This window comes from Bactrocera tryoni, chromosome 5 (assembly GCF_016617805.1).
Source record: "Bactrocera tryoni isolate S06 chromosome 5, CSIRO_BtryS06_freeze2, whole genome shotgun sequence".
Taxonomy (NCBI): Eukaryota; Metazoa; Arthropoda; class Insecta; order Diptera; family Tephritidae; genus Bactrocera; species Bactrocera tryoni.
In genome coordinates this window covers 41914822-41932142 of record NC_052503.1, presented here as the reverse complement: position 1 = coordinate 41932142, position 17321 = coordinate 41914822, and the positions used below count along the sequence as shown (strand labels likewise).

The 17321-nt window shown below is 37.9% G+C and overlaps 1 protein-coding gene across 1 annotated transcript; it reads left to right on the top strand.

Annotated features, from left to right (window-relative positions):
- The first annotated feature begins 15505 nt into the window (after positions 1-15505).
- Positions 15506-15919, top strand: LOC120778926. Its single transcript, XM_040110971.1, has one exon. The coding sequence runs from the start codon at positions 15506-15508 to the stop codon at positions 15893-15895; it is 390 nt and encodes a 129-aa protein (XP_039966905.1). The 3' UTR covers positions 15896-15919.
- The last annotated feature ends 1402 nt before the right edge of the window (positions 15920-17321 follow it).

Below are 17321 nucleotides of genomic sequence, written 5' to 3'. Positions count from 1 at the left end.
GTTGCGTGTAGTAAGAGCTTCAAACGTGCGTGGGTTGATGATTTATTTAGTTAATGGATAGTGCACAGCAGGACACTGATAATTTCAGAAAAATATCGAATTTATTTAATTGCCTATTGATCAACTGTATGATACTAGTACCAGTTTGCTTTGATCACTTCAGATCACTGTGATTCATCCGTTGACTGCTTAGCAGTTTTATAGGCGACAAATCATTTAGTTGAAAGCTATTAGACAATCGTCTGCCAAAAATGGGTGCACGCAATGCGCGACGCCCCATCAAATATGCGACAAGTCTGGCCCATATGTGTATGTATGTATTTGCTCTTATTCGTATAAAATTATAAAAAGTTTCAATTAAAATGGAAAGTGTTGCATGAGTGTCCAGTTAATGTGGCAAATGTGGCAAATGTGAATGCGCTTAGTCGCGCATCGAGCTACATACGAGCAGTTATGTGTGGCACATATTTCATGCGTTTGTTACATTTCTGCATTTGTGCCTTTTAATGAGTCCACTGGCCATCGTGTGGTCCACATATACCGTGTGGTGATTGTTTAGTGTAAGGCGGACAGCCGAGTTGGCGGATTCATCGTTTACACGCCACATTAGTGAGATAACTATTTCCACGGAAAATCATATCAAAATCCGCGACAAACACACATACCACATTGCTCGGGAACATGTTTTTCCAGCCTCGCGCTTCACGCCACCGACGTTGCTGCCTTCGCATGGCCAACAAAATGCACTCATAGAAGCATACAATATAACCAGCAAATAGCTAACTAGCGCACAGACACGGCTAATATGTACAAACAGACATACACTTGGACACGCGAATATTATGTGGCAGTTGCTTTGGCAAGCCGCTGCGTCTGCATGCGGAGGAGGGGGCCAGTTGTTGGTCCACTTGACTTTAAAATGCAATGCGTGTTTTACGTCACTTTAACAGCCTTGTTTATTGCCGCAGCAACAACAGTAATAAGTGGCGGTTATCATTTATGGGCATATTAATCAGAAATGTATAGATCAGTGCTCCCTTTGCCTTCTTCAACGGACTTAAGCGATATGAACCCTACAAAGTATTTTACTTAATTTTTCTGAAATTCTGCGAATTGAGGGCTTTATTGAATCCTGTTGACTCTCTGTCTATTCGTCCGTTCGTTAGTGCACGCTGTAACTTGAGTAAAAATTGAGATATCTTGATGACTTCTTTTTGAGTAAACAAATCAAGAAGCGATTAATATAATGGGATTAAGCTTTGCATGAATAATGTCTTTAGCGTATCTTCTTCTTCTTTATTGGCGTAGACACCGCTTACGCGATTATAGCCGAGTTAACAACTACGCCCCAGTTGTTTCTTCTTTTCACTACGTGGCGTCAATTGGATATTCCAAGCGAAGCCAGGTCCTTCTCCACTTGGTCCTTCCAACGGAGTGGAGGTCTTATTCTTCCTCTGCTTCCCCCGGCGGGTACTGCGTCGAATACTTTCAGAGATGGAGTGTTTTCGTCTATTCGGACAACATGACCTAGGCAGCGTAGCCGCTTTCTTTTGTCCAACCGAAACTGTTCAAGATCCTAAGTACCGAATATGTGGATCACAGTACCTATATTGACTTTTATTTGAAAAAGTCGGTAAATGTACTATATGTGATATGCAATAGAAATTTAGACAGAATACTTTTCTTGCAGTAGTAATTCTGTGTGTCAAAAATGGGTGGAATCGGGTCAGTACTTCCCTGCGCCCCCATATACCTAATATAAAAGTTTTCGAACTTTCTGGTGACTTTATGCCAAAATTTGAGTTATATGAATGAAAATTTCAGAACGTACTTGGCTCATAACAGTATATAATTGTGCCTTAAATAGATAGAATTGGGCGAAAACTTGAACTAGCCCCTAGGACCATCACCCGGATTTTCAAACATCCGGCTGATTTTGTATAATGATTTTGGTTTTTCTAACAAGTCTTTGCCGAATATATGTACTATATATGTCCGTCAGTGTATAAGTTATATATGGTATAGACGTTTTACATCATAAGGTATTTCCCTGGCTTTGATTCCTGCAAGTTGCAAGAGTATAAAATGCTCTGTTGCACCCGAACTTAGTCCTTTCTTACTTGTTCTTTTTTTATATCCTGAATAGGGTATATTAAGTTTGCCACGAAGTTTGTAACACCCAGAAGATCCGAGACCCTATAAAGTATATATATAAATGATCAGTATGTTGAGCTGAGTCGATTTAGCCATGTCCGTCTGTCTGTCTGTCCGTCTATCTGTATATATACGAACTAGTCTCTCAGTTTATAAGATATCGTTTTGAAATTTTGCAAACGTTATTTTCTCTTTAAGGTGCTCATTTGGCGGAAGCTGAATGATCCGAATCAAATGCTTGCATGGGAAACTTACTCATTTGACGTGGTATCTTCACGAAACTTGACAAGGATTTCTGCTTAAGGTAATAATATAATCTCCGAAAAAATTGTTCAGATCGGATTACTATAGCACATAGTTACTAAAAGAAATATACCTGTGAAGGGTTTATTAGCGTCGGTGCAGCCGAAGTTAAATATTTTTCTTGTTTTTTCTGAGATAGTATATAATTGAAATTTAGAGAGAACATGTTCCGTTATCTTTAATAATCTATAACATTGTACAGTTGAATGCCGGAAATAATGGGGTTTTCAATAGGAACGTCACAAAAGTCGACCGATAGGAACAGCAAACGATGCCAAGTTTTTATACTCTCGCAACAATGTTGCTAACGAGAGTATTATAGTTTTGTTCACATAACGGTTGTTTGTAAGTCCTAAAACTAAAAGAGTCAGATATAGGGTTATATATACCAAAGTGATCAGGGCGACGAGTAGAGTCGAAATCCGGATGTCTGTCTGTCCGTCCGTCCGTCTGTCCGTCCGTCCGTGCAAGCTGTAACTTGAGTAAAAATTGAGATATCATGATGAAACTTGGTACACGTATTCCTTGGCTCCATAAGAAGGTTAAGTTCGAAGATGGGAAAAATCGGCCCACTGTCACGCCCACAAAATGGCGGAAACCGAAAACCTATAAAGTGTCATAACTAAGCCATAAATAAAGATATTAAAGTGAAATTTGGCACAAAGGATCGCATTAGGGAGGGGCATATTTGGACGCAATTTTTTTGGAAAAATGGGCGTGGCCCCGCCCTTACCAAGTTTTTTGTACATATCTCGGAAACTACTATAGCTATGTCAACCAAACTCTACAGAGTCGTTTTCTTCAGGCATTTCCATATACAGTTCAAAAATGGAAGAAATCGGATAATAACCACGCCCACCTCCCATACAAAGGTTATGTTGAAAATCACTAAAAGTGCGTTAACCAACTAACAAAAAACGTCAGAAACACTAAATTTTACGGAAGAAATGAAAGAAGGAAGCTGCACCCAGGTTTTTTTTTTAAATTGAAAATGGGCGTGGCCTCGCCCACTTATGGACCAAAAACCATATCTCAGGAACTACTGGACCGATTTCAATGAAATTCGGTATATAATATTTTCTTAACACCCTGATGACATTTACGAAATATAGGTGAAATCGGTTCACAACCACGCCTTCTTCCAATATAACGCTATTTTGAATTCCATCTGATGCCTTCTTTGTATAATACGAGTATAAACATTAGGAACCAATGATGATAGCGGAATAAAACTTTACACAAATACGGTATTTGAAAAATATGTAAATGACGGATAATGAAATCTCGATTATCACTACCATGCGAGAGTATAAAATGTTCGGTGACACCCGAACTTAGCCCTTCCTTACTTGTTTTAATTGATTTTCGATTGACCGGTAATGATTTATTTTAATATAAGTATCTCGGATTCGATGCAAAATGTATTAATGAAACAAAATTAGTCAATGCCCTTTAGATAAGTCAACAGGATACTAAATATAATTGTAGTTGTTTCATTTTTTCATCGAATAACAAACATTGAACTCTTAGGCTATGTATGTAAGTATGTAAGTGAAGGCAACCTTGTGTTTATAAGAGCAAGCTGAATTTCATCAAAATCTAAACTAACTCATCACAGAAGGAACTCCTTGCAGCATGGTTACTCCGCATTCTTCTGCCACATGGTTGTATTGAGTTCAACCAGGGCCCGGAGAATTTTTTCTTCTGCGTTTGAGCTAAAAGGCTCTGTAACTAGTGCGACATTAGCTTCCCAACCTGTGCACAGTCTGTTCTGTGTCAAGTACTGGCTGGTGTCACTTCCCGACGTGTTTTGACCTGCACACCGCATGTGGATGGCAGTCCTGCCTCCAAATGATCGTACGGAACGCCGGAACCGATGGACGATTCGACATTCTGCACAATAAATGACGAAACCCCCACCAAAATTATGGGCACCTGTAAAAGCTCGCCCGATATTATCATCGTTAGCGACGGTTTGATACATAAATAGCATAACCTGGCGACCTATGCTAACTCTCGCATCGGATCATCTGCCCATAATTATTTCGATCCAGAAACATCCTGACTTTATTTTTGTGGATAACTGTACCTTTCTTGTTAACTTTAAAAAAGCTGCCTGGGTTGGCTTCACAGAATATACCGACACCCTGTGAGAGAACAATCCTCATAGCGTAAGGCTTGTCAAAAGCCTTTGACCTAGTCAACCAAATAACGCTACTTGAGAACATCGAACAATTCGTGGATTGAAGATGATGAATTACATTGAGCGGTCGACAACCAATTAAACGGTGGGTTCTGCATAGTGTTGTATTCACTCCGTTGCTATTTAATTTGTTCATTTCGAAACTCCCTCAACCATCAGAGGGTATTTCTATCACCTCGTAAGCTGATGATGGCACAATAATGAAGTTGGCCAATGTAATCGATAACATATGCTCAAAAGTAAACGGCTATCTCTCCGACCTTTCTTGCGTCTTCGCTGCAAGTGGAATACAATTCTCCCCCACTAAATCCACAGCGATCATATTAACGAACTGGGCGAAAGAGCAAAGCCTAGACCTTAATATTACAGTCGATGACGTTAAAATTCCGACAGTCAATAATTTTAAGATTTTATGTGTAACACTATATAGTCTGTGCTCCTTCACTCCTCATACGACCGCGATTATTGCCAAAATATAAAGTCGCAAAAGAATCCTAAAGTCGCTAGCTGACAGTACATAAAGAAAAGATAATGAAACTTTTTCGCAACACACAAGGCAATCGGCCGGCTGATCCTTAACTACAACGCAGACGAGGAAGCTTCACACATGCCAGAACTCTGCACTCCGGACTATAACGGAATGGCTTTTGATGTCTCCGAGTAAAGACCTACACAGTGAGATCCGTAAGCTTCCGGTTAAAAAACATAATTTACCCCTCTCCAAGCAGTTTCTGCAGGGGTATTTCCGCAGAAACCATCCCAGCAGTCGTCTGCTTAAAGCGGAGATGCCTTATAAGAACAGCAAGATGTTTTTGCTTAACAAGGTCGACGACACTAGACAGTACGCCGTTCAGATTTGGGGAGCAACAAACTTCAGACATGCACTGACCGCCATTCGCAGTGGACAGTGGAGCCATTAACATATTCACTGACTCCCTTTTAGAGAATGGCGTACTTGGATTCAAACCATCACCCATTGCAGAGGCTCAAGTTGCCGCAAGAATTTGGAGTGACCCCTGGTCAGCTTAGTTCTGAATAGTATAGCAGGTTAAACTTCTATTTATCCCGAATCGACGCTGACATACCAAATATATGTCCAGCATGCAACGAGTCCTCGTAATACTCTAATCACCCCTTTCCTAACCCTGACCCAATAACACATCTGAAATCCCTCTACCTACGGATCGACCACGTCGAAACAGCACTTTTCCTGCGCCTACCGTTGGAAGGCCTCGATGCCAACTTATCTGAACCTTACCTCCAAAACCGGGAATAGATAACCGTTACAACACAAAAACTATAACTGAACTCCACGCTATACCACTGCGGTTTGAAAATTGTGACATAATTAGACTTCCCCGTCTTTTTGGCCTTTTTTTAATGGAGGCGAAATAATAGGTTGCTCTTATCTACTAAGAGGAAAAGTTTACTGTCATAGACCTCAAGTCCCTATTAGAAATAAGCAAAATGTAAGTGGTCAAAACTGGATTGGTGCGCCCAATTTGAATTAAACTCGTTTGGCAAAGTGAGCTTCACACCTAAAGGCACGTAAACCTTCTCAACTCCCACACAAACAAAAGAAATATGTGATTTTGACACACAATGGATGATATGTGTATGCACATTCAATCGTAAATCATAAGAATTTTCTTCGTTTACCTTTTTTAACCAATTTTCGTCATTTGTCTCATTTGCAAAGCGGGTGCATTAGGCGACACGGAGAATTCGCAGCCGCAGCAACGCCTTTTAGACAATTGTGAATTATTGCATGTCGCGCATGCGCCAACGATAACTTGCCAATCACGCAACAATCCAACGCACATAAAACACTCCAAGCGCAGCAACAGTTGCTAGTGCAGCTGTGCTATTCACTGTTTTGTTGTTGTTAACCGAATACAATTGGGGAATAGGGAGGCCTCCTTTTCATTTTACGGTGGTCTCACTTCATTTATTTGCCAGCTGTATAAATGCGAGTATGCATTTACAAGTACTTATTCATTTATCGGCCTGCATGCACTTTCATTCTGCTTTTTAGCGGATCAGTGGTTCAGTCGTTCAGTGAGTCGACTCTAACTCCTGGCCAGCTGGAGGTATGCGCTACGCTGTTATAGCTGGTGTTGTATAATATGATTTAGTTTGTATCTCTAAGCTAGTTTCGCTGAATTATTTCGAGTTTTCCACATTTGGACGCCTTAATTTCGCTTTTCTTGCACAGGCGAAGCAAAAATGCCGTGGAGGCAAATAGGGGAATAGAAAAGTAGCTGCATGCCACTATTACACTGCTTGCCACACTCCGGCGCAGCATGCATTAAGCCGCCATGGAAGTGCTCCGCGCTGACTGCCGTTAACTGTGACCAATTTTTGTGATTTAAACAGATCGCCCGGCCTATCAAGTTACATGTAATACCTACTCCCGAGTGTGTACATACATAAGTGCTTGGGATAAAAGCTTTCGAAATTTTCTACTGCAAACTTTATTGTTATCGTTCTAATGATAATTTATTGCTTCATGATAGCCAGCTACACGTTATTAGCTGTTTTTTTGAAAGGTCATAAAAATACACAATCAGAAACACATGTCACTCCATTAAAATTTTATATTCATGCCCGATTTTACACGAAAAAGTAGCATATGTCAAAATTGAAAATTTTGAGGTGTAGAAAAATCTATTTAAACATTTTGTAATCTACTAAAAAAGCATTGAGTGAAAGAAAAACACTAGGAGTTTAATTGCAAAGCATACATCGTCCAAAGGAAATTCGTTTAATGGCAGCTATTAATTAAGGGGGTATTCTAGTCTCGAATTTTGAAAAAAATCGATTTTTTGCATATTCTTAAAGACTGGACCTTTAAGAATATATTCCCCAAAGGAATTTTTAAAATTATTATTTACCGACTTATAGCTATTTCAGTGACGCAGCGTATAGAATGCCTGCAGTTAGACTCAAATCTTTAATCGCGTTTTTCTCGAAACTACTATTTTCAACACTTCTGACATGATTTCTAGTTCTAATAAACCGATTAACTTGAAATTTGGTGTGGACCTTCTTTATATATCTCTCTATGGTTGGAACTAGGATTATTAAAAAATGTTGATCTTTGCCAAAAAACGGGCAAAAAATTCAAACAGTCGCCATTTACTGAAACATTTTTTTTTATTTATCCTAGTTCAGACGATAGCGGCATTTTTTTTGTTCATTAGTTCAGGTTGTATCAAAACGTTATTATAATGTTGCGAAAGAGTTCAACATCTTTGTTCGACGAAATCAAAGTTTTATGGGGTCGAAGGCAAGTTTTCATCCCTACGCCCTTCATACCCATTATTACAAAACCTGATCAATTTTATTAAGATAATTCACATATTTGCCAATATATGCGGTAAAAACGAATTGACCAATATTTTCGATAAAAAAAAGTTCCACATATTCGGCTTGAACAGTTTTGTCCGTTTTGGATAATTTTTGGTCATAAGATGGCACAATCCAGAGGTGTGGAAAGTTCTATCCCGATTTTGGAAAGTGAAAGAATTGGATGAAACTTAAAATTGTGGTGTATGGGAGGTAGGCGTGGTTGTAGTAAAATTTTGCCCACTTCGTGCTGCAATCTAGAAATATGAGGATAATGCTTCCCGCCGAATTCGGTTCAAATCCGAAGATCCCCTTGTACAATTTTGAAACTGGTTCCTGTTGAGCCTTGTCGTGCCACCAACATTTTACGTCTGTGCTGAATTTAATTATTGAATTATGACACTATCAGTAGTTTTTAACAAATGTGGGAAGTGGATGGGGTTATCATCCGATTTCACCTATTTTCACATTATCGTAAGGAGGGTTGAAAAAATTAATGCTGTGCAAAGTTGGTTGTTTTTTTTTTCTTCCTCTATTGATTTGGAAGATACTTACATATATTCATTAATCTTATTAGGGGAAGGCAAAGCCAACCTTTTAACGATTTTTAAACCACAGGTGTCCCTCCTTAATTTGACGCGATTACGCCCATCAAAGGAGTGCTTCTCCTTTTCATGTAAATGTACTATACGAAAACTAAAATGCTACTGTGAAATCGTCAATTAAAACTCTCGGGCATTAGGAAGTAGGTTGGACTGTCTTAAATATACGCAAAGCATATGTTTTTGAAAAGGTTTCATTATTCTCAAATTACACATGTTTTCGTATACAACAAAAATGAATTTTTCGATTTTTACAAAGCTGGATTTTGTTGAGCAAAGAGCTTGTATCAAATTTTGTTGGCGGAATGAGTATTCTTATGCGGACAACTTGGAAAATTTGCTTTTTGCTGATCACACTATGGCACAAAAAACATCGAAAAGTGGTACAACGACCGTAAATTTCTACCGGCGAGAGCAAAGATTTGATGCTTTAAAATCATCGCTTGAAAATTAGAGACCTCACTGTTGTAATGTTGGATAACATTTGGCTCAGCCCAAATGTTTTATGTCTCAAACCCATCAAGTCTGTACTGCTGCCAAAATCACAAAATATTTGGAGAAAACATCGAGATGATATGTGTGAAACTTTGCAGTCTGATTATCAGGACCAACAGAAATGCATTATTACTGCATACGTCCCTGAAACCATAAGTGTTAAGAAAGCCACGCTATACTTTCGTTGACTATAGCCCCACTTTCCGCCATTTTTAATTTTGTTGTAAAATTAGTGGGGCTTAAGTCATTTTGCCCGGTGGGGGTTAATTCAGTGGGGGCTAATTCATACACCCGTCGATGATAGGTCGTGTTGACAGTTTTCCTCAAAAAGGTCGGATCTTCTTAAAACTTTTTAAAAGCCCATAAAGCGAAGCGATCTCGCTCGGCTTCAGTTCTTGCACAAGCTGTATTTTGTACGCTTTAAATTTAAGATCTCCGCGTAAAATGCGTCAAGTCGTTTCAAACGTCACTTCGATTTGTTACGAACGGCGCGGAATCGACTCCCCACGGTCTTCGTGTATACCCTCAGCTACCGCTGCTATGTTTTCTTCACTGTGCGCTGGACGTGGTCTACTCGGTCAAATATTATCGAATAATTAATGATGGTTCACAATATGAGTTATAGTCTTGCGAATAGGGCGATTATGTTGACCATAAGTTAAGTGAAATGCGCGAAACTTTTATTTTACAGAAAGTGAATTTTCGAGATAGTATGTTAAAAAATGGCTACTTGGATCACCCGTTAACAGTAAATTATGCGAAACCAGCTTTCTCTAAAAGTCTTTAAATTCTCTTAAGTACTGATTCACTTGATTTAAAAAATATTATCTCTCTTCCTAAGTTAAGGAATTAATTTAAATATTACTGCAATACATTTAATTATCCGCATGAGTTCCCGTATTCTTGCTAATATCCATTTATTATGAGTGTTCATGTTGCCTAAAGTTCATGTAATAAGATTCAAAGGTCAATAAACCTACGAACCAATGTGAGTTGCTTACCTAGGGTGAAAAATACAGTGAAATATTATGAAATAATGCTTACTTGAGTGTATTGGTTGTTACATACAATATGTACGAAAGCATGTATACCCGTATAAGTTCAGGTGAAAAAGTCTCTGCCAATTTCGCAGAAACACAAATTGAAATTGTTGAATTTTTATTTTCGTTCGAGGAAAATTCTTTACAGCTAAATTGAATAAGTTAAAAATTGAAATCCAAACATAAATTTCTTCAAACGTGTTGTGTACTCGTATGTATGTAAGCATGAAAGCGCCACTAGACGCTTTTTTAAACCCTCCCGTGAATTAACTAGCCATAAACCACAACATTTAACAATGACTTTATAAAACGACTAACTTTTTCCACCAAGAACTGTTATTGTTTCATTTAAATGTCCATTAAAACGACAATTGTAAGATCTCGGTCAAAGAGACTTTTACCAGTTTCATATCCCCATTTTCATACTACCTCAAAATAGATGTGAAAAAACTTTCTCGTTTGCGAAGTAATCCGAAATCATTAAAGCCATAACTTTTATAAATATATTATGTTTTTTAAATTCATTAAATAATATAGCTGAAGTAACATAACTTAACTCACTAATTAATCGTTTTATAATTAGTACAAGTCAAATCTTCTGCGAACTAGTTATTGCACCATTTTGTACTAGTTAGATTTCGGTCACAAACTTGCAGTTGTAAACTAGTATTTTGCCGAACTAGTATGATATTTTACTGCTGGGTAATTATACAATTATACAGTGGACCCTCATGACCACACATATGCATATACGAACATATATCCTGTGGCATTTTTCTTAAAGCATGTCAGCATGTTTTGATGCCGGTTGATTATGTCAACAATATAAACTTGAACTTGAAAACCAGTTGACTATGAAGTTACGACAAGTTTTGTGGTGCTGCAACTCGCTTAAAGATATGTAACTGATAACCGAATGATGAAGCAGTTGTCCTCAATGGTTCACAGAAATGAAGACAAACCAGAAAGCAGTAACCAAGCGTACAACAACCACATTGACTTCGTTAAACTCTATTGAAAGTGGAATACAAAAAGAAAGCAAAAGAAGGAAAGAAAGGCTGACAAGTCTTGAAACGGGTTTCGAGCCAATTATTAAGTGACTACCAAGAAAATTCATTTGCATATATCGTATGTAAATACACATATGTTAGTATACTGTATGTGTTTATGTATTGTAAAAATATTAAACTGTGGAAGCACTGCATGAAAAGCATTAGGAAAAGAAAGCCAAGAATACGTGAGTCCATAAAAACGACGATGGGGAAGCAATAAATTCATCGGTGACAATCACGTACTCAAGCATGGTGAACAGAATAGTAAAAGAACCGACTACAGCTTGCATATGAATTTGTGTATGTGTGGAAGCGTACCCGGCAAGAAATTTGGTAAACCATAAAACTTTGAAACTAAACAAAAAACCAAACAATCTATGAAAGGTTATATACATAATTCCCATAAATTCCATAAATGTATAGACTAAATTATACTCTTGCAACCACCTAACGGTGGTTTGTTTCATCACGAATCGAACCACGCCTACAATACGCCATTAAACAAAAATCCATAAAATGAAATTTCTAAGTACTAAATTTAGATATAAACCTCTAGTTTAGCGCAAAGGACATCTTTGGAAAAAGGTTATGCCCCGTCCTCTAATAAGTATTGTGTACTAAACCACTTAAGGTACAAAAGGTCCAGGTTAATCAACTCACTCACGACTAATTTTTCATGCACTTCTACTGCAAAAACGAGTGAAATCAAATAAATAAAACGATGGGTTGCACCGATTACATTTAGATAAGAACCCATACCTCGGGACTTACTCATACCGACGAAATCAGACAAAACCCAGTCCAGCTTTCTATATACAACAATTTTATATTTCATGCAAAATTTGAAGCTCCCACACACCGAATATGTGTACCCCAATTCCTATCTTGACCATTTGATTCAAATCTATTATTGAAATTCGAAGAAAATCGTTTCCTGGTAATAGTATGCCTAAATGTCAAAAATGGGTTGAATCGGATGAAGGCTTCTCTTTGCCGCCATATATTTAACACAAATATTTTTGAACTTCCGATTTACTTAATACCGCATCTACTATATTGACCAATATATGAGTTATCTTAGTGAAAACGAGTATCTTTGTGGGTAAAATGAATAAAATCGTGCGAAAACTTACCCTAGTATCCATATAACTATTATCGCGTTTTTCGAACATCCGGCTAACTTTACTATGTACAAGGTGCGTTCCAAAGTAAACAGGACTTAAAAAAAAACAGAGTAAATTGGTTTTTCGGTAAAATTTTATTTTATTTAAAATAGTGTCCTTCTGCTTCAATACAGCTTATTGCAAGGTTCAAAAGCATGTCGAACGAGTGTTTTAGCTCGTTGGCCGGTATGGCCGCCAGTATTCCGGTGCAAGTCGTTTGAATGGCCTCTTCGTCTGCATAACGCTTTCCTTTCATGGGCAAATGCATTTTTCTGAAAAGGAATAAGTCGCACGGTGCTATATCAGGTGAATACGGGGAGTGGTTAATGGTTAAAATGTGATTTTTGGTCAAATAATCGGTCACAAGCGTCGACCGATTGTTGGATTCTGAGCAATTTTCGGTCGTCCGTCTATTGGAACAACCCGTGCACACACCTTTCGTAAGCCCAAATGTTCGGTCAAAATGCGATAAGTCAATGTTTTGGAGATTTTAATTCCATTTCCATGAATTTCAATGATTTTTGATGAATTCACGCACAGTTTCGATGGAATTTCCGGTGATCACGGATTTTGATTGGCCCACATGTTGATCGTCATTTATGTCCTCACGACCACTTTGAAAACGTTGAAACCACTCGTGCGCTCTGCTACGGGATAGGCAATTATCGCCATAAACTTGTTTCATCAATTAAAACGTTTCGTTAAAAGTTTTACCAATTTTAAAACAAAATTTGGCTCTTTGTTCGAAGCTCATTTTCGCATCGATAACACAAACATTCTGACATTTAAAACGCAATAACTTCACTTCCAATCAATGAAATGTCATGAATGGGCATTTCCCACTGGACAATCGATAAAGATAGCAGATTCTAATGCACCAGTCGACATATATGTACATGGCACCACCAGGTGGCGCTGGATTTAAAAGTCCTTTTTAATTTGGAAAACTCCTTGTAGTAAGTGTATTCAGGAAGCATTTTATTATAAAAATAATTGAAGAAATTTTCGCAAGTACTACACCTGAACAGTGTCCAAATTAATGCAATCAGCCCGTCTTCATCTCTACCTTTAATACATTAATAATAATCCCGACTTTCCACCTGACTCAAAATGTATGATAACAGGTCAATTGAAAAGTCCCCGACTATCAAAGCGAAACAAATTTTTTTGGCAAATTTCCTTTTTTTTTCAACACAGTTTCCTTCAAGGGTGATATACTTCCACTTTTCGAAAAAATGTTTGTAGTGGACGATATGTCCTTTCCTTCAAAAAAGGCCTTAGTTTAGGCGATCAGTTCTTTATTCTATGAACATTTTTTGTCAACGAGCATTCTTTTGAAATCTGAGAACAGGAAATATTCGCAGGGGACCAGATCTGGAGAATACGGTGGATGCGGAAGCAATTCGAATTACAATTTAAGGGTTTTGCCATCTTGGTTAGACAGCACTTTTTTTTCTTTAAATGCGGCCACTTTTCGGCTATTTCGTCATCCAAAAGATCTAATGACGCTTATAAAAATTATTTCATGCGCAACCCAAAACATAGACGCCATAACCTTGTCAGCCAACTGTTGAGTTTTTCCACGCCTTGGAATGGATTCATCGTGTGTAGTCCATGCGGTTGACTGTCGATTGAACTTTGGAATGAAAGGAGAGAGTGATGTTTAATCCATTATCACATATCGATGCAAAACCTCGGGTTTACTAAGCATGAACATCTACAAACACAGCTCCGAAGCATCAACTCGTCGTTGTTTTTGTCAAAAATGAGCTCGCGCGACATCCACTCTACAGAGAGTTTTTTCATACCCACATATTCGTGAATAATATGATGTACTAGTACATGTTCAGTTGATATCTTTAGAGTGCCTGCTATCTCGAACAACTTCATTTTACGGTCATCCAAAGTTATTTTGTGAAATATATAGTAAAATAAATAAATAAAATAAGTAAAATATAGTAATAAAACTAAGTGAGTCTATGACCTTCAGTTAGTAAGTTAGTCAGATGCCTTCCTATACCTAAGAATTGAACAGACCAGCGCTCACCTCGGATTCAGTATTACTTATCTTACTAAAATTGCAAAAAATTAACAATAAAACACAAAAAAACGTTAACTTCGGCTGCACCGAAGCTAATATATCCTTCATACATAGGTGCATTTCTTTTAGTAACTATGTGTTCAGTTTGTATGGAAGCTATATGCTACAGTAATCCGATCTGAACAATTTTTTCGGTGGTTACATTGTTGCCTTAGAAAATAACCTGTGACAACTTTCGTTAAGATACCACGTCAAATGCGAAAGTTGTCCATACAAGCCCTTTATTCCGATCGTTCAGTTAGTGTAGTAGCTATATGTTATAGTGGTCCGATACGGGCAGTTCCGACAAATGAGCAGCTTCTTGAAGAAAAAATGACGTTTGCAAAATTTCAAAACGATATCTTAAATACTGAGGGACTAGTTCGTATATATACAGACAAACGGACATGGCTAAATCGACTCAGCTCAGCATACTGATCATTTATATATATACTTTATTTATAGGGTATCCGACGCTTCCTTCTGGGTGTTACAAACTTCGTGACAAACTTAATGTACCCTGTTCAGGTTATAAATATTGTATTAAATTTTTGTTTTTGTGAATCAAAGTAAGGAATACGGATATACGTAGAATTGCGTTAAGTCGAGTTTTTCCATCAGGGAACATAAAAATGACATACATACTCACTCGTAGGAATAACATACAAGAGTTCTTGTACGCTTACTGTGGTCTAACTGTGGCAAGTTGAAGTTTATAAAATGCCATGCACAAGAAAAAAGCCGTCGTAGTTTAATTTAAGAAGCCAAGGTCTAATGAAAGCCAGTACATTTACGCACAGCATCAGTATATTGAAAACTACATGAGAATTTACAGAAGTGCAAGAGCTGAGTCTACAATAAACTGCATAGCAATAAATTTCCAGAAATCTCATATCAGCAATGTCGTGCCTTAACATGGACGTGAGTGATTATGTGTTGTAACAATATATAATATATGTTTTCGAAGCAAAAACCTTAATTGTGCCTTAATAAGTAGTTTAGGTTCAACTCCATTGACGCGAGTGCGAACCTTGAGCTCATCAACATTTTCTACACCTTTCACAGATGCGGTTGTTGACCTTAATTCTTTTGTGGTTTGTGTGCAGTGGCCAAGCAGCGCCAATTATGGAGGAGAATGCAGTGATTGCCGTAGAGTCAGAATCCGCCAACAATCCAACAACCACTTTGCCGCAAATATCTACGTCCGATATAATAAGTTCCAACAGTGAGTCTGAGCCGAACTTCCAAATGGCCGACAAGCAAGGTATAAACGTAGCTGCAGATAATGCAGTTGATGAGGAGGCCGCTGCAGCCGAGCGCATGGCCACTGCCATTGTGGCACCGCTGACGCACATCGCGCATATCACTTACGACTCGGAGCCGGCGACGCACAAACCCAATGAGGACAAGCCGCTCTTCCATCGCGAATCGCACGATGAGTTGATTGCGTTGTAAAGTTTGAAAATCTAAATTACATAATTAAACCCGACGAAATAAAATGTTTAATTAGTTATTAAAGAGTTTTGTGTGTGTGTGTGTCTATGTGTGGCTATAAAATCGGCAATTCAGTGATTAATTGGGCTGTGGGTTGTCGGGGTTTCTGTTGCTAATTTTTATTGTTTTTCGAATGTTTTTTTGGTGATACAAGTAGCTCAAAAGCAGATTTATTGATCTCTATGAGATTAAAGATTGTAAAGATAAAACGACGTCGAGATAAAACGACGTGAATATTGTACTTCTTATTTCCTAGTTGAGAATATTTGTTTTTGCTTCATTTCGCTCCATAAAAATGTACTTTGAAAAATTCCAGAAAAACTCTAAGTTAACTGTGCCAATTCGGAAAAATATTTTGTTTAATTAGTTCACACTCATAAGTTTAAGACATGTGAAAATAATTTGTAGCCTTCGCTAAAAGGTTGTTTGAGGTGATGAAAAATGTATTCGAGATTCATATTCTAGTTTATAATCAAAATGTAGAATTTGAAGCCTACATTTGTTAAAAAATTATTACTGAAACATATTTTTTTAGAAACAAGAAACAAGTTCCTGGAAGTTGATGTCGATTGGTGTTGATCTGTTATCTTTGTTGACAAATGCAATAAAAGCCCTCAAACGATTCGGCCATTGATCAATAGCACGACGCACAGCATCTTTTGGTATAGAAAATGTACATCGACCTAATCGTTTTTGAGACACTCCTAACCTAACCTTTAGTATTGACAACGTTGCTCGAACCAAAAATTTTTGAGACTCTATCATTTTTCTATGGAGTATTAGATAAGCCATGCTCTCCAACTCTACCCAAAATATCTAACAAATGGATTCAAAACTTGAACTTCCAGATGGTCAATGATCTGCAGCTATAAAACCAGGTATGTATATTGCTTTTAAGCCACTGCTGGGTGGTTTTGTTTTGTGTGCTGGTGCATAATCTTGCTGGAAGATGTAATGCTTTCCATAGGAGTATTGTTTACTGTATTACCACGCCTTCTCAAACGTACTGCTGAAATCTCTGTGCTCCATGTGTTATCCCTTTTACACTGAAGCGAGTTGTAACGATTTTACAGGAGACTCCCAATCAAATCGTTATAGCAGCTGGATGATGACCACGTTCAACCCTTGGAATAACATATTTTTGGTCTCTGGAAGATTTTGCATTTATTTTGTGGTTGTACTTATTAAAACCTTCTACTTCATGACCATGGTTGACCTCGTGCCACTGAAGTAGCTGCTTGCATCTTTTAAGCTTAACTTGCAAGAGCGTTGTCGGAAGATGACCAGTTGACCTTCGGTTGGTTTTCATTTGACGGAGATCATCTGGACTAAGACTTGACATAGTTCTAATCTATATACTCATTTAAGTAAGTGTAAGTTCATCAAA